The sequence below is a fragment of the Piliocolobus tephrosceles genome, chromosome 15 (assembly GCF_002776525.5).
Source record: "Piliocolobus tephrosceles isolate RC106 chromosome 15, ASM277652v3, whole genome shotgun sequence".
In the NCBI taxonomy this organism is placed as follows: domain Eukaryota; kingdom Metazoa; phylum Chordata; class Mammalia; order Primates; family Cercopithecidae; genus Piliocolobus; species Piliocolobus tephrosceles.
In genome coordinates this window covers 1,020,847-1,035,872 of record NC_045448.1, presented here as the reverse complement: position 1 = coordinate 1,035,872, position 15,026 = coordinate 1,020,847, and the positions used below count along the sequence as shown (strand labels likewise).

Here is a 15,026-nt window from a genome sequence, read left to right as displayed (position 1 = left end):
AGCTTCCACACAGCAGAGCACCTACATACCAGGGCACCCACACACCAGAGTACCCACACACCAGGACACCCCCATACCAGGGCACCCACACACCAGAGCACCTATATACCAGAGCACCCCCAATTCTGGAGAGTTCTCCATGAACCAGGGCCACGTGTGAGCAGCTACAGCCTTGCCTATGTAACTGGAGCTATTTTCACACCTGCTTCCCTGGCAGCTTTTGTTTCCTTTCCATTCCAATGTTGTCAGGCTGATAAAGTGTTCTAGTGAATAAGAGAAAGCTATTACAGACTCACACAATCTTTTAAACTAGGTAGCACTCACTAGCTCTGCTTCTCAGAAAGAAAGCCCTAAAACCCGTGACCACCAAGCTCGCTTAACTCACAAGCATCCTAAGCTCTGAAGATGTCACATCCAGCCACCTACGATTCCATCCCCATTGTCTACGTGAACTGCATAAACATAAGATGTTTCCATCATAAATTTAGTCATGATCTTCACTCACTAGTGTGTCAGTCATGAGGAAACTGATACTGTTCCCACCAGTCTGTTAGAAGAGGGACCCATTGGCCCCACCCTCTGCCAAGGTCCTGGAGGGCAGGCCCTGGGCTGTCTCAGAGCGACTCAAAAGGGCACCATGGGGTTTGAACGTTGACCTGAATTCATTTCCAAAATCCTGCTCTTTTAAAATTTCTAGACTTCCCCAAACTTCAGTGATTGTCCCTGCACAAGGGACACTCTTCTTATCCTCCTCAAAGAGTTAAACTTCAGTACAAGCGATTCTTCTCAGAGAGTCTCTCTAAGTGGCCCTGAGAGATTATTTATCATTGATTACAGGGAAGTCTAAATTCTTAAAGTAATTTGAAGGACACTAGACATTTTGAAATATTATGTACATTTAAATGAAAAAGTACTTTTCATCTTCCAGGAAGGTCCCCAGTGGTGGACGCTGACACTTGCCATAATACTGGCTGAACTTGAGGAGCGATGGCAAAGCAGGTCTCAGGACAGCATCTTTGGGGCCAGAAGGATTTGTATCTCAGGCAATTTCTAAAGCAAAAAACAACTGGATTATTTGTTGCACACCCACATACCAGCGCACCTAAAGAAAGCTTTAGGGCTTTCTTTCTGAGAAGCAGAGCTAGTGAGCGCTACCTAATTTAAAAGATTGTGTGATGTTCCCCTTCCCGAGTCCAAGTGATGTCATTGTTCAGTTCCCACCTATGAGTGAGAACATGTGGTGTTTGGTTTTCTGTTCTTCTGATAGTTTGCTAAGAATGATGGTTTCCAGCTGCATCCATGTCCCTACAAAGGACGCAAACTGATCCTTTTTTATGGCTGCATAACATTCCATGGTGTATATGTGCCACATTTTCTTAATCCAGTCTGTCACAGATGGGGCCTATCATGGGGAGGGGGAGGGGGGAGGGATTGCATTGGGAGTTATACCTGATATAATTGAGGAATTGATGGGTGCTGACGAGTTGATGGGTGCAGCACACCAACATGGCACAAGTATACATACGTAACAAACCTGCATGTTACGCACATGTACCCTAGAACTTAAAGTATAATAAAAAAATATATATATATATATACTCCTAAAAAAAAAAAAAAAAAGATGGTGTGAGTCTGTAATAGCTTTCTCTTATTCACTAGAACACCATCAGCCTGACAACATTGGAATGGAAAGGAAACAAAAGCTGCCAGGGAAGCAGGTGTGAAAATAGCTCCAGTTACACAGGCAAGGCTGTAGCTGCTCACATGTGGCCCTGGTTCATGGAGAACTCTCCAGAATTGGGGGTGCTCTGGTATACAGGTGCTCTGGTGTAGGGGTTCTCTGGTGTGTGGGTGCTCTGGTATGTGGGTGCCCTGGTGTGTGGGTGCCCTGGTGTGTGGGTGTCCTAATGTACAGGTGCTCCGGCATGAGGGTGCCCCGGTATGCGGGTGCCCTGGTGTACGGGTGCTCTGGTGTGTGGGTGCTCTTACCTGCAAAGGTAAGAATGGCCTGGCAGCATGCTGACTCCCCTTCCTGCTTCCAGCCACTCCTCAGGATGAAGGCTCTTCCTACTCAGAATTTAAATTCGACCTGCAGTGCACAGCACACGCACTGCAGGGCTTCTGATGTATCTTGTGATTCTTTTTGAGGTTTCAACATTTCTCATTCAGCTACAAAGTCCATTTTATATTATCCTTGTCAAGTTCTACTTACTCTGATAGCTTTAAAGGCATGCCTTTCCTTGATTCATTAGCAATAAAGCAGTAACACTGGAATATTCTTCATTCAATCTGCTGCACTTCAGTCTAGATCTTGGGATTGGAAAATGGGACTCCCTTCATTCTTACGGAAAGCTAACTTGAGACAAAAAGCAGATATTGGCTGGTGATAGAAAGCCTGGTAAGGAAAGTTAGACCTAAAAGTTCCAAACTGAATTCCACATCCACCCACCCCAAGGTGACAAAAGGTTTCTGACAATCCATTTCTATACACATTTAGCCAGATCCAGGTTCAACCATCTAAAATGGAAGGACTCTATCAAATATTCACAGACCTCCAGAAGAAAAAACAGGTCGTAGCTGACTTATTTATTAGTGCAGCCACATTGGCCTGAGTAGTTGTATCACATTTTCAATTTCAAAAGCCATTTTTTACAGCCTAGAAAGGAAGATATGGCAGCACAGCAGACACGATGAAAGTCAAAGGCAAAGGCCTAGCAGTGTGAGGAGTGGATGCCAGAGAGGCAGTGCTGTGGATTCCAGTTCTGGGAAGAGGCATCCCAGCTGCTCCAGTCTCTGCTTTCTGAGGGACAATGGGGACATTCATCATGGGTTTTTCCAGGGCGTGTGAAGGGCAGGACCTTACATTAACATAAAGACATCCAAGTCAATATTTACATGGGAAGGGAGGGAAGCAGAGGAAAAATATAAGTATTAGGGCAGAAAGGCTTCACAGCAAATTCAGCAAAACAGGTGAAATAAATTAAACAAAGAAAGAAATCAATCACAGATCTGGCATAATGAAGGCATGTGCATGGCAGTAAGACACCAATAACAGGTGAAAATTCTAGAGAACAATAAAATACAGGTGGAGGCCCATGTCATGGGTGATCCCATCACACAAAGCTCAAAAGACTCTGTGACTCTGGTATGAAAAGGGTGATTCTTCCTGTGTTTACAGGTGTCCAGGCTGTGACTTTAGACAATGATAGGATCGAGACAAAACCCCGCCACAGCCGCTGTGCCACAGAGACCTGAACGGGAAGCTTTGGGACCTGGGTTTTGTGTTCCCTTTCCTTCCCCACCAAGTGTAGTACATATACTTGGTTATAGAAATAGTCGTTCTGTGTAAGCGTGTCAACATCTTTATGAGAAACGGTGAGCCTCGTGTCCAACCTGACATGCCCACTATAGTACAGGTGGCCTCTGTGTAAGAGCCCACCCTTCAGCTGAGGATACTTCCTGGAACTGAACAATGAATGCTCCACATAACAACTGAAGGGTTCTCGTTCGTCTTGTCTTTCTTTCTGGGACAAAACACCCCTTCCTTTCTGTGCAATTTTCTGAGTATAATTGTCCCATCTGTCTCCTGAATATATACATCAAATCAGCTACAGGGCCCAGGCCTATCCAAAGTCTTACAGAAACATTATTATTTATCAAATTATTTATTACCATCTGTTTATTTAAGTGGAATTAAACTGTGGCTGTGAATGAATTTTATTTGTATTTTTTATTTGTACCTAATGAGATGATATGCTATAGTAGGAAGAAGCGGATTTTGAGGGAAAAAAATCTAGGTGTATATGACTCTTCACCAGCCCTTGTGAGCCGAGTAAAACTGGGCAACTCATGATTCCTCTGTTTATCTGCTGCCCTATGAAATGTGAATAATCATGCATCCCTTGTCCATTTCATACACTTTTTATGAAGATCCAATGAAAATAGGAGTTATTTTCCTATGACAAAATATCAGTGTCAGGAATTCCTATGCAGATGGAACCCTCTAACTTTATGTCCTTTTTCACGTGGTTTTCGTCATCCATTCTCTGTGTATTATATGCAGTCTGACTTGGGTTTCGAAGGTTTTGCCGTGCTGGAAATACCACATGTAAATTCCATCCAATCATAGAGGCATACTTCATTCTTCCTCATTTCGTTAAGTGTGAACACGGTGATCACCGAGAACAAGCCACTGTGAGGGGGAATAAAAGCGGCTTAGGGGACTTTGCAAGCTGCTTTTGCTTTCCAAAAGCATGACATGTCATGATGCAGACACGCATCCAGCTCTCCATACCATGCACCCGAAAGACAGCATACATCCACTATTACCAAGGAGCATGGTGAGACGCCTCAGGGCAGGGCATGAGGTGAGTCTCCTGACCCTGCTGTGACACACAGGGGAGGTCGAGCTTCCAGGTGAGGGCGGAGACTTGGGGTGGAAGGAGCATGGTGAGACGCCTCAGGGTCGGGCACCAGGTGAGCATCCTGATCCCGCTGTGACACGCTGGGGAGGCCAAGCTTCCAGGTGAGGGTGGAGAGTTGGGGTGGGCATCGTGTGCCACGCATCGGAGCAGGGAGGAGACGAACATGGCTGCGGGACCTAGAATGCAGAGGTGAGCTGGAAAGCCCAGCTTGCACATTGGCTCTTTTGTAAGCAACGGAGTCATGGATGGTTTCTGGGCCAGGGGCAGCAGGGTCCTGAGGAAGAACCTCACTGGAGGGAGGGTGAGCAGGAGCTCAGCATCCTCAGTACTGAACCACGCTCAGAGCAATTCAATCCTCATAAAATCTATGTATAGAACGGTGTCAAATCCAATTGCCCATGGTGATTTTAGGTATTAAAACAGATTTTTTGGTGACTGGCTGCTGAGTAGGCTGGCAGGCCGCCTTAAGGAGCACGCACGTGGTTCCTGACTTGTGAGCCTTGGCGGGTGTACACACCTCTCTGAAGCAGTGAATGAAAGTGTCAAGGACACCATATCTAAGAATTTAAATGTCTAAGCAGCTAAGGTGGACCTCATGCAGAACCTCATATGGCAACCACCCTTATCTAAGTTGTAAGCCCTGTGGCAGATGCCTGAAACCACGGACAGAAACAAATCCCAGCCAAGGCCTCTGCGCGGCACAGCTGGCAGTGACAAAATGTAAGTGGGGCCACCCCACACTCACCCCGCCCCCACCAAACCCTCCCAGCCTCGTGGCAGAGCCCGGCCTGCTCCCACGGTTCAGCAGAGGGCAGAGTGTGTTGCTCTCAGGGAAAGGAACCCCTGAATTCCCCTAACTAAGGGGGTGGCAAAAGGTTGTCAAACAACTCATGAAGAACTGGCTCCCTCAGCCTTTCTGAGGGCGAACTTCAAACAGCTGGCGAAGAACCAGCTCCCTCAGCCTTTCTGAGGGTGAACTTCAAGCAACTCATGAAGAACTGGCTCCCTCAGCCTTTCTGAAGGCGAACTTCAAACAGCTCGCGAAGAACCGGCTCCCTCAGCCTTTCTGAGGGCGAACTTCGGTCCGGTTCCAGTGGGTGGGATGGAAATGAAGGAACACCGTGGAGGCTTTTTCCTTCCTGGAGATGGATCCACGGCACTGCTTCGGGGGTGGTACCCCGTTTCCCTTCTTTCTTTCATAAAAAGAAGATACGTTATCTTGAAATACAGCCACCACTTTGCAAATATCCTCAATGAACATGAGGATAAAACCCACAAGCTAAGGATGGTGCCGCGGGAGGACAGAAAGATACTGGGAGGAAACCACAGCACATAGCCGGATTTCTTGTTCAGTGAGAAGAGCAAGCCGTATTCACTCAAACCACCATAAGCTGAGAGGATTTCTTTTATTTATTTATTTATTTATTTATTTATTTATTTATTTATTTATTTATTTATTTATTTTTATTATACTTTAAGTTCTAGGGTACATGTGCATAACGTGCAGGTTTGTTACATATGTATACATGTGCCATGTTGGTGTGCTGCACCCATCAACTCGTCAGCACCCATCAATTCATCATTTATATCAGGTATAACTCCCCAGTGCAATCCCTCCCCCCTCCCCCCTCCCCATGATAGGCCCCATTGTGTGATGTTCCCCTTCCCGAGTCCAAGTGAGCTCATTGTTCAGTTCCCACCTATGAGTGAGAACATGCGGTGTTTGGTTTTCTCTTCTTGTGATAGTTTGCTAAGAATGATGGTTTCCAGCTGCATCCATGTCCCTACAAAGGACGCAAACTCATCCTTTTTTATGGCTGCATAGTATTCCATGGTGTATATGTGCCACATTTTCTTAATCCAGTCTGTCACTGATGGACATTTGGGTTGATTCCAAGTCTTTGCTATTGTGAATAGTGCCGCAATAAACATACGTGTGCATGTGTCTTTATAGTAGCATAATTTATAATCCTTTGGGTATATACCCAGTAGTGGGATGGCTGGGTCATATGGTACATCTAGTTCTAGATCCTTGAGGAATTGCCATACTCTTTTCCATAATGGTTGAACTAGTTTACAATCCCACCACCAGTGTAAAAGTGTTCCTATTTCTCCACATCCTCTCCAACACCTGTTGTTTCCTGATTTTTTAATGATTGCCATTCTAACTGGTGTGAGATGGTATCTCATTGTGGTTTTGATTTGCATTTCTCTGATGGCGAGTGATGATGAGCATTTTTTCATGTGTCTGTTGGCTGTATGAATGTCTTCTTTTGATCAAGTGGGCTTCATCCCTGGGATGCAAGGCTGGTTCAACATTCGCAAATCAATAAACGTAATCCAGCATATCAACAGAACCAAAGATAAGAACCACATGATTATCTCAATAGATGCAGAAAAGGCTTTTGACAAAATTCAACAGCCCTTCATGCTAAAAATGCTCAACAAATTCGGTATTGATGGAACGTACCTCAAAATAATAAGAGCTATTTATGACAAATCCACAGCTAATATCATACTGAATGGGCAAAAACTGGAAAAATTCCCTTTGAAAACTGGCACAAGACAGGGATGCCCTCTCTCACCACTCCTATTCAACATAGTGCTGAGAGGATTTCACAGCACACACGGCCCTTCCTGGGCGGAGTCCCCAGGTTTTCACAATGCCAACACCCTAGGGCCACACACGCTGACAAAATGACACATGGCAGGGCTCAGGCCAGGCCGACAAGTGAGTTTTTCCTTTCTCCATTTGTCTTTTCCCTGAGGTACATACATGCAGAAACCTAAAACGTAGGTAAATACGTGCACATTAGAAGTCTAATGACTGAACAAAAGAAGTTCAACTACAAAAAGAAAGCTCAATACAAAGTGTTTATTTTTAAATTATCTTGAGAGAATTAATCAAATCTCATATCAATAATCAATAAACCATGCATCAAACAACAGACCGTGTCACTCAGCTGGTCTGAAAAGACACTGCTTTTTCCTTTTCTGGTAGTAATAATTTCACCATTACTACACTAGGAAGTTATCAAAATAACATTACTCAACCCTAGGCAACACCAACATAGAGCAATAACCCACGGAATGTACAAAAATAAAGAATAAATGAGGAAATGTCGTAACCACATTGCACTGGTTCTTTCCAAATGTTTGAAAGACAGGCAGCACCGGATGATGACCCAGAAATGGGTCTTGGGGTCACTCCCCAGCTCTGCCATTTACACGTGTGTCCCTGTGCAAACTCTTTAACGTATCTTTGCCTCAGTGTCCTCATCTATAAAATGGGAATGAAAATCCCAGTCATTATCTCATAGGGTAGTTAAAGGTCATACCATGAATGCCTGAAAGTATTAGCAAAAATGTAGCTACATTTTTCTCATTAGTCTTATCCATACATGACACAATTTCATTTATATTCTTGCTTATTATCTTCTCCCGCTATAATGCACACTCTCTGAAAGCAAGAATTCAGTCTATTTTTCGCTTCTCTCAGCACAGAGGGCAGTGCTTAGCACTCAGGGGTCTACAACGTTTGTTAACCGAACGATGCAATCGATGAGTGTGCGCCTGCAATCACAGCATGTGCAGAGGCTTTGTCTAGTGTTTATGAAGTTTAAAATCATCAAATGGATCATTTGTAGAAATTTATAATCATGGTCAGGCACAGTGGCTCACGCCCGTAATCCCAGCACTTTGGGAGGCCGAAGCGGGCGGATCACGAGGTCAAGGGTTGAGACCATCCTGGCCAACATGGTGAAACCCCATCTCTACTAAAAATACGAAAATTAGCTGGGCATAATGGCTGGCGCCTGTAATCCCAGCTACTCAGGAGGCTGAGGGAGGAGAATTGCTTGAACCCGGGAGGTGGAGCTTGTAGTGAGCCGAGATCGCGCCACGGCACTCCAGCCTGGGTGACAGAGCAAGACTCTATCTCAAAAAATAAAAATTAAAAAAAGAAAAAGAAATTTGTAATCATTATTTGAAAGGTTAATGAAGGAATTAAAATTGGTGATTGACATTTAATGCTGAAGAAAAATTATACTTAACTTTTCAAATGTAATATTAACAAATTTCCCATTAAACACAATAAAAATAAAATCTCCCAGAAAATATACAATCTCACCAGGTATTCAACAATGTCTAGACATATGTGCTTAACCCTATATCTGCTCTGAGGAGAGTCTCAGACCTATCTCCACCTCTCAGCCTCTCCACACCCACGACGTGGACCTGTGGATCCCGAGTCCTCTGTGATGAGTGTGAGGTCTGAAGGTCTCCACATCAGAGGGACCAGGGGGCGGGGGCTCCAGGGCGTGGAATCCTGCATGCAGGCCGCACCTCAACGGTACAATCAGAGCCTCTCTCTGTCAGGCTCTGCACAGCTGCTCAGGCAATTCAGATGCTCAAGAGTCACTTCGTGAAGAATTCAAGGTGCAAGTGAACTGAGCCGGGCTGCCTGGCTCCACTCTGACATCAGGCAACCGTCCAGCCTCGGGATGTCCACACTCCTAACTCGGGCCTCAGGAGCCTTCTCCGCTCCACCCACAGCAAGTCTCTGGGGAACCACCTCAGTGCCATTCATTTAATTTAAATGCCTCTCTTTAAAAAGTGTCTTACCCTGATATTGTCCTCTGAGCCTCTCACAGGTACACTCCGCTGGCCAGCAAACCAGCCCTGAAACACAGCACGGATCCCCTGCTGTCCACGCTCTGCTTCCGACATTCACTCAACACCCCAGGACCTGTGCGGGCCATTTCACTAAATGCAACATTGGCCCACCTGGTGCTGAGGCTAAAAGGAAACCTCAACCTGGCCTGAGTCCTCCTTCCTCTCAGACACACAGCCCACCCTTCAGCAGCATGTGACATGGTGCCTCCGAGGACATCCAGCTTCTGGCCACTTATCTACAAATTCACCAAAATCCCAGAAGGGCAGGGACGGCGGCCCCTGCTGCACCCTGCACTGGCTCTCCACCTTCCTCCCTGCTTCCTGGAGCAGCTTCCTCACAACAGCCAGGGTGACTTTTCTTAAATGAGAAGCTACCCTAATCACTCCAATTTTAAACAAACTTCAGCTGACTCTCTCTTACTTACAGGATAAAATCATTAACCACATTACAAAAAACAGTGCCCTCTACCCGTCTCCTCCATACCACGGTGTGGCTCACTCCACAGGAGCCGTCATTTCTGCAAATGTATCACACAAGTGTTCACTGCCAGCCTTCTCCAGTTGTCTACAAGCTCTGCAATGGCGAAAATGCTGCCTTGGTCTCTGCTGATGGCCCGAGAAGCATCTTATCCATAGAAGTTGTTTATTAAATAGGATTGGATAAATTCATGGATAAACAAGCAAACTAATACTTTTATATTTTGTGCCGATCTAACATCTCGCAACTGCCTCATTCTTAGAAATGAGCGAGGTGAAGCCTCGGGCTACCTGGCTGCTCTGGCGTCCCTGGAGAATGAGAGCTGGAGAGCCTTCCCACCTGTCCTGGCCTTTCATCACCTGGGGATAAATGTACACCTGCTCATCCAGAAGAGGATGTAAAATGTGGAGGAATGCAGACAGTTTCTCTTAGCATCCGTAGGAATTCCTAGTTCTAACTAATCACCCCGTGTTTGGTCTGTCTGCATCCTGACCTATCTGACGACTCCGTGCTCTGTGGGGTAGAGGGTATGTGCTCCTGGGCTCTTTTCTGTGGGGTAGAGCTATGCGTTCCTGGGCTCCAGCACCAAAGTCCACAGAGCCTCCTGCACTCCCTTCATCCTGAGGCCAGACTCCTGTGTCAGTTTAATACAAGATATTCAGGACAACCCAGGGGCTCTGCTCGCCTGTAAAACACTCGTTCTGTGGTTTACACGGAAGACATAAAATAAATGAGACAAAGCCCCTGGTCCCTTAAACTCACAATTCATTGCCAGGACTTTCTGTTACTGATTGTGCATACAATGAGGACATAAATGTGTCTCCAAAACATGAACTCTGGCACAGCGGATGAAATGGATCCTGGTGGGGAGAGGCAGGTGCAGGGAGGAACCATGTAAGTTCATCTCCAAGTGCTGCTGAGGTCGTGGGCCTGGGCCTGGAGGGGTGGTGAGGATGGAGACAGGCGAGCTAGCAGGATGAGGGGGCAGCAGGGACGGGCAGGCAAGGATCTGGGTGGGAAATCTGCAGGGGGTACGGAACTTCCTCCTGGAAGCAGGCCCGGGAGAAGCGTGGGGACCTCCCACTGGGGCTCCCCACTGGAGTTACTTGTGAAGCTTCCAATGTCAGAAGAGAAGTGCATCAGCATGGTCTGCAGTCTGGTAAGATGGGATCTCCTGGGTCCCAGTTTCTCCTGACCACACCCACCAAGCCTTGGTTGCTTGAGGCAGGGATGCTGGCTTGGGAGGGCACACGGGCTACAACCCCAGGGTCGCACTCACACTCCAGGGAGTGTGGCCTTCTTGACCTGTTTCTCCCCCTACAGGAAAAATAGATTTTCTTTCTGAATTAACCATAAACATCCTTTACTGAATGTTACCTGTTGGCTAACCTTACTGTCTTATTCTCTTGTCTGAGACTTTTCATCATATCCACAAATTAAAAAAATAAAACCCCACTAATGAAAATAACTAAAAATGTTCACAAAGATGAGAGGAACAGAGCTGCAACAGGCCACGCCTTCTTTCCACTATCCACCAGTCAGCCAGATGGCTTCAGGGGTGCAGCAGGAACTAACCACACCCGACACAGCAACGGTGGACCCACGGCTCCGTGTGGAATCACACTTCATATGCGCCAAAGCACTGAGCTCTGCAAAGCTGGTCAACACAATTATAACACTTGATGTAATATATGCAACAAAATACTATAGTTCAAATGAATCATAGTGTTTCTTTTGAAATGCTCTAAAAACCTCAAAAAGAGGCCAGGCGTGATGACTTATGCCTATAATCCCAGCACTTTGGGAGGCCGAGGCAGGGAGATCACCTGAGGTCAGGAGTTTGAGACCAGCCTGCCCAACATGGTGCGACCCCACTTCTACTAAAAATACAAAAATTAGCCAGGCGTGGTGGCGGACATCTGTAATCCCAGCTACTCGGGAGGCTGAGGCAGGAGAATCATTTGAATCTGGGAGGTGGAGGCTGCAGTGAGCCGAGATCACGCCCCTGCCCTCCAGCCTGGGCATCTCAGTGAGAGGCCGTCTGGGGGTGGTGGTGGGGGGGAACAAACCAAAAAAAAAAAAACCCTCAGAAAGAATTATCCTTTCATTCAGAGGTCTGCAAAGCTCTCACTTTTCCTGCCATCTTGGTTATAAGTAACACTGTATTTCCTATAACACTGAAATTCCTAGGTTTCCTTCCCAACAGCCCCTGCTACCTCTGAGGCCGAGGCTGCCGCTGGGTTTTGAGGCTTGCTGGCCCCTAATTCCTGATTAAATGGAAAGCCCTCTGCTGCAAGTTTGAAGGCAGGTTTGTAAGCTTGCTCAAAAGGAGAAAATTGTGCTGCTGACCTGACTCCTAAATGTCCTTCTCGTGAAAAAGAATCTTTACCCGGATGCAGACTTCACGGCAAATCATTCTGTGGAAACCTCTTCCCTGAGAACATGTTCAGAGGTGCCGTGGGGAATTCACATCCCACTGAGACAATCTCCGCAGCAGAACATGATCTCCTGCACCACACATCGCTGTCCTGACCATCGTGCCCTCACCGCACCCACCTTCAGAGGGCTGGTGGTTAAGGCTTCCCCAGCCTGGGACCTCCGTCCTCTTCAGGGCACTCTACCTGCATGCTGGGCTTATGGTTTGGGTAAAATTGGATGAAATGAGTAAGAACGTTTTGAGAAAAAGTATGAGCTTATTCTGCGCTTTTCACCCAAAACCTCCACATTTCTGGTAGAGCGTGGAGAGAAGCAGGTCCCCTCCAGGGACATAGCCAGCGGTCCCCTGCAGTGGCTGTGCTTTCCGGTGTGAGGCACAGGAGGTCATAAGGCCACCCCGCCTCGCCCACTCTGTCTCACTTCCTGCTCCCCTGTAGGCCTCAAGGACATAAGCCAATCGCCCCCCACACACAGCGCATGTCCAGGTGCCTCTTGCTCCAGAGAATAGGGGAGGAGCGGCCTGAGGCTGCACACCCAGGAGCTGCTGGACCAGGTGGGAGGAGGCCAGCTCTGGGGACGCAAAATCCTCCTGACAAGGAGACAGATGCATGCAGTTTAACGCAGGGGGGGTCATTATGTCCAAAATCGAAATGTATGAGAAACAATCTGCCCAATAGTGGAACGTATGGCCAGAAGTCCCACCCTCACTTTCTGATTGCACACAGGGTAATCTCTCCCTATGAATGTCAGTTATCCTTGTGATTATTCCCATAGCCAGTGCTTCATTTCATGGACTGAGGTGGCAGTCAGTGCAGTACCGTCAGCTGCCAAGTGCAGAATGGATGGCATTTCAGCCCCGCCTGGTGCGGTCAGCTAGTCCTGCAACAGGCAAGTTACGTTCTTACGCTTGGAGACTTGTGTCAGATATTTCAACGACCACCATGCACTTCTCCATCTGTATTTAATTCTCCTCAATTTTTAACATACCTTAAACTCCACGTTCAAACCCCTGAATCATCAATATCTTTAGAGGATAACCTGATACATCAAACAGAGAATTACTGTCTGTCTTAAGGGCCAGAGGGATCAGCAGAGGTTAAAAAGGGCAGCCTCAGATCAGGGCATAAGAAGCATCCTTTGAAAAAGACACAGCTACGAAAATAAAACGGAAGTTTAGGTAACCGAGCAAAATACACATCTGCTGATTTTTATCATTTTCAGTAATTTGTTATCTTACAAACGGCTGCGATGCATACACAGGTCATTTTGACTGTTTTTACCTGCTTGGTCTTTGAATATTTTGGATATGACGACGGGGACGTTGTGCTCAGAACCTCCCTGAAAGACAAAGCCATCAGAAAGAAACACGGTTATCATGATTCACACTCAAAAGTTCTTCAAAAATAAAAAGCAGGAATAAAGAAAACCATTTCCCATACCTTTATACTCAGGCCCAAGCCGCCAACTGCCTGTCTGCGAAGTGTAACAGTTCTGTGCTTTAAAAAAGTTCAGAAAACAAACCAAGTTTAGGTTAAAATGCACTATCGGAAAGTGAATTCAAAAGAAATTCTTCATGTAAACTGAAATACTTGTTAAATTATATTTCCAAAGCAACCTTGGCTAAATATGACAGTAACGACACTATTTCAAACCTTTAATGTGTGGTGTTGCACGTATGAAAACAAAGACGGTGATAAAGAATAGGCCCCGTGAAATCCAGGGGGAGTCTCTGCACAGCTGCCATCCCATCTGCAATCTGCTTGTGAGGAACGGAGCTCCGTGAAGAAACGAGGGGCCCACCTTCTCCAAGGTGGTGAAAGGGAAGTGGGGCGGGGCACTCAGTCCTGTTTTAAATCTGGTCTCTTCCCACCAACCCCTGGATAGGCTCCCTCTTCACTGTGCATCTCTGCTGAGGTCGGCCATGTTTAGGACACTCTTCAACCAATATTAATTCATGAATGATCAATTTTTTCACATCCTCTGACCACAGGTGCCTGGGATATTTAAGCGTAGGTTGTGATAAAAAGCTAAAAGCACAATAGGCCCTTAACTGGCTAGTGAAATGGTTAAAATCTCCAAATCTCTTGTGCATTAAGCCATGCACCTGTGTTTGCTAATCTGATGAATGCAACTGTTGCCAACTTCAGGTAGACAAGGGTGACTGGTGCCGCTCTGAGGGGTATACGAGGTGGCCTGGGGTAGACGGACAGTGGCCAAAGGGTGCTTTTACCTCAAAAAGACACTACAGGAAAAACAGAAGTGACAGACATTCTTTGAGTTCTAGGTGGAAACATGAGCATGTTCGGGCTGAATGGCTCTGAAAGGAATCTATTGTGCAAAGCAAGGACGAAGAAGTCAGACGGTGGCAGAGCTCACGCGGAAGGGTGGACCTGGGAGCTCCCGCCCTGGACAGCGGTGCAGGTGCAGATGCAGGAAGGCTGCTGTGAGGACTTCCACAGCCTGAGACACCCCAGGAATGTCCTTCTTAGGGGGAATAGTTTATAAACTCAAAGGAAAGAAACCAAAAATTAGAGCAAATATACCTGCATTAAAATTTTTTGCGCATATGTTTTTAACTGACAAAAATAATTTTATACATAGAAAAAGAGCTATATTTCAGGGATCTTGCTACAGAGTGATCGTTTTGACTTTTTCTTGGTCTTAGGCTGCGTTCCAGATGCTGTGAACAGCAAAGTCAGAGCCACCCTGGGACGTCCATACCGTGGGCTCTTATCACATCCGCATTCTCAGTGTTTACCTGAAACACCACAGATGCTTCCCAGCCACACTGCACCACTGGACAGAGTAACAGACAGGCTCTTAAATCCCATCAAAGCATTACTGACAATAGCCAAGATATGGATACAACCCAAGTGTCCACCAGCAGATGCAAAAATAAAGAAAATGCAGCGGATCCACCAAATGGAGCATCCTTCAGCCATAAAGAGGGAAATCCTGCCATCTGGAACAACACAGATGAGCCTGGAGGGCACTGGGCCGAGTGGAATCAGCCA

General features: G+C 46.4%; 1 protein-coding gene across 1 annotated transcript in view; it reads right to left on the bottom strand.

The window, feature by feature from the left end:
• SNTG2 (syntrophin gamma 2) overlaps positions 1 to 15,026 on the bottom strand; it is a 374,015-nt gene that overhangs the window by 219,930 nt on the left and 139,059 nt on the right. The window contains exons 3-4 of the mRNA XM_023192643.1: positions 13,452 to 13,508; positions 13,293 to 13,350 (exon numbers count right to left, since the gene is read on the bottom strand). Of these exons, the coding sequence (XP_023048411.1) occupies positions 13,293 to 13,350; positions 13,452 to 13,508 (115 nt within the window). The remainder of the gene's footprint in view (positions 1 to 13,292; positions 13,351 to 13,451; positions 13,509 to 15,026) is intronic.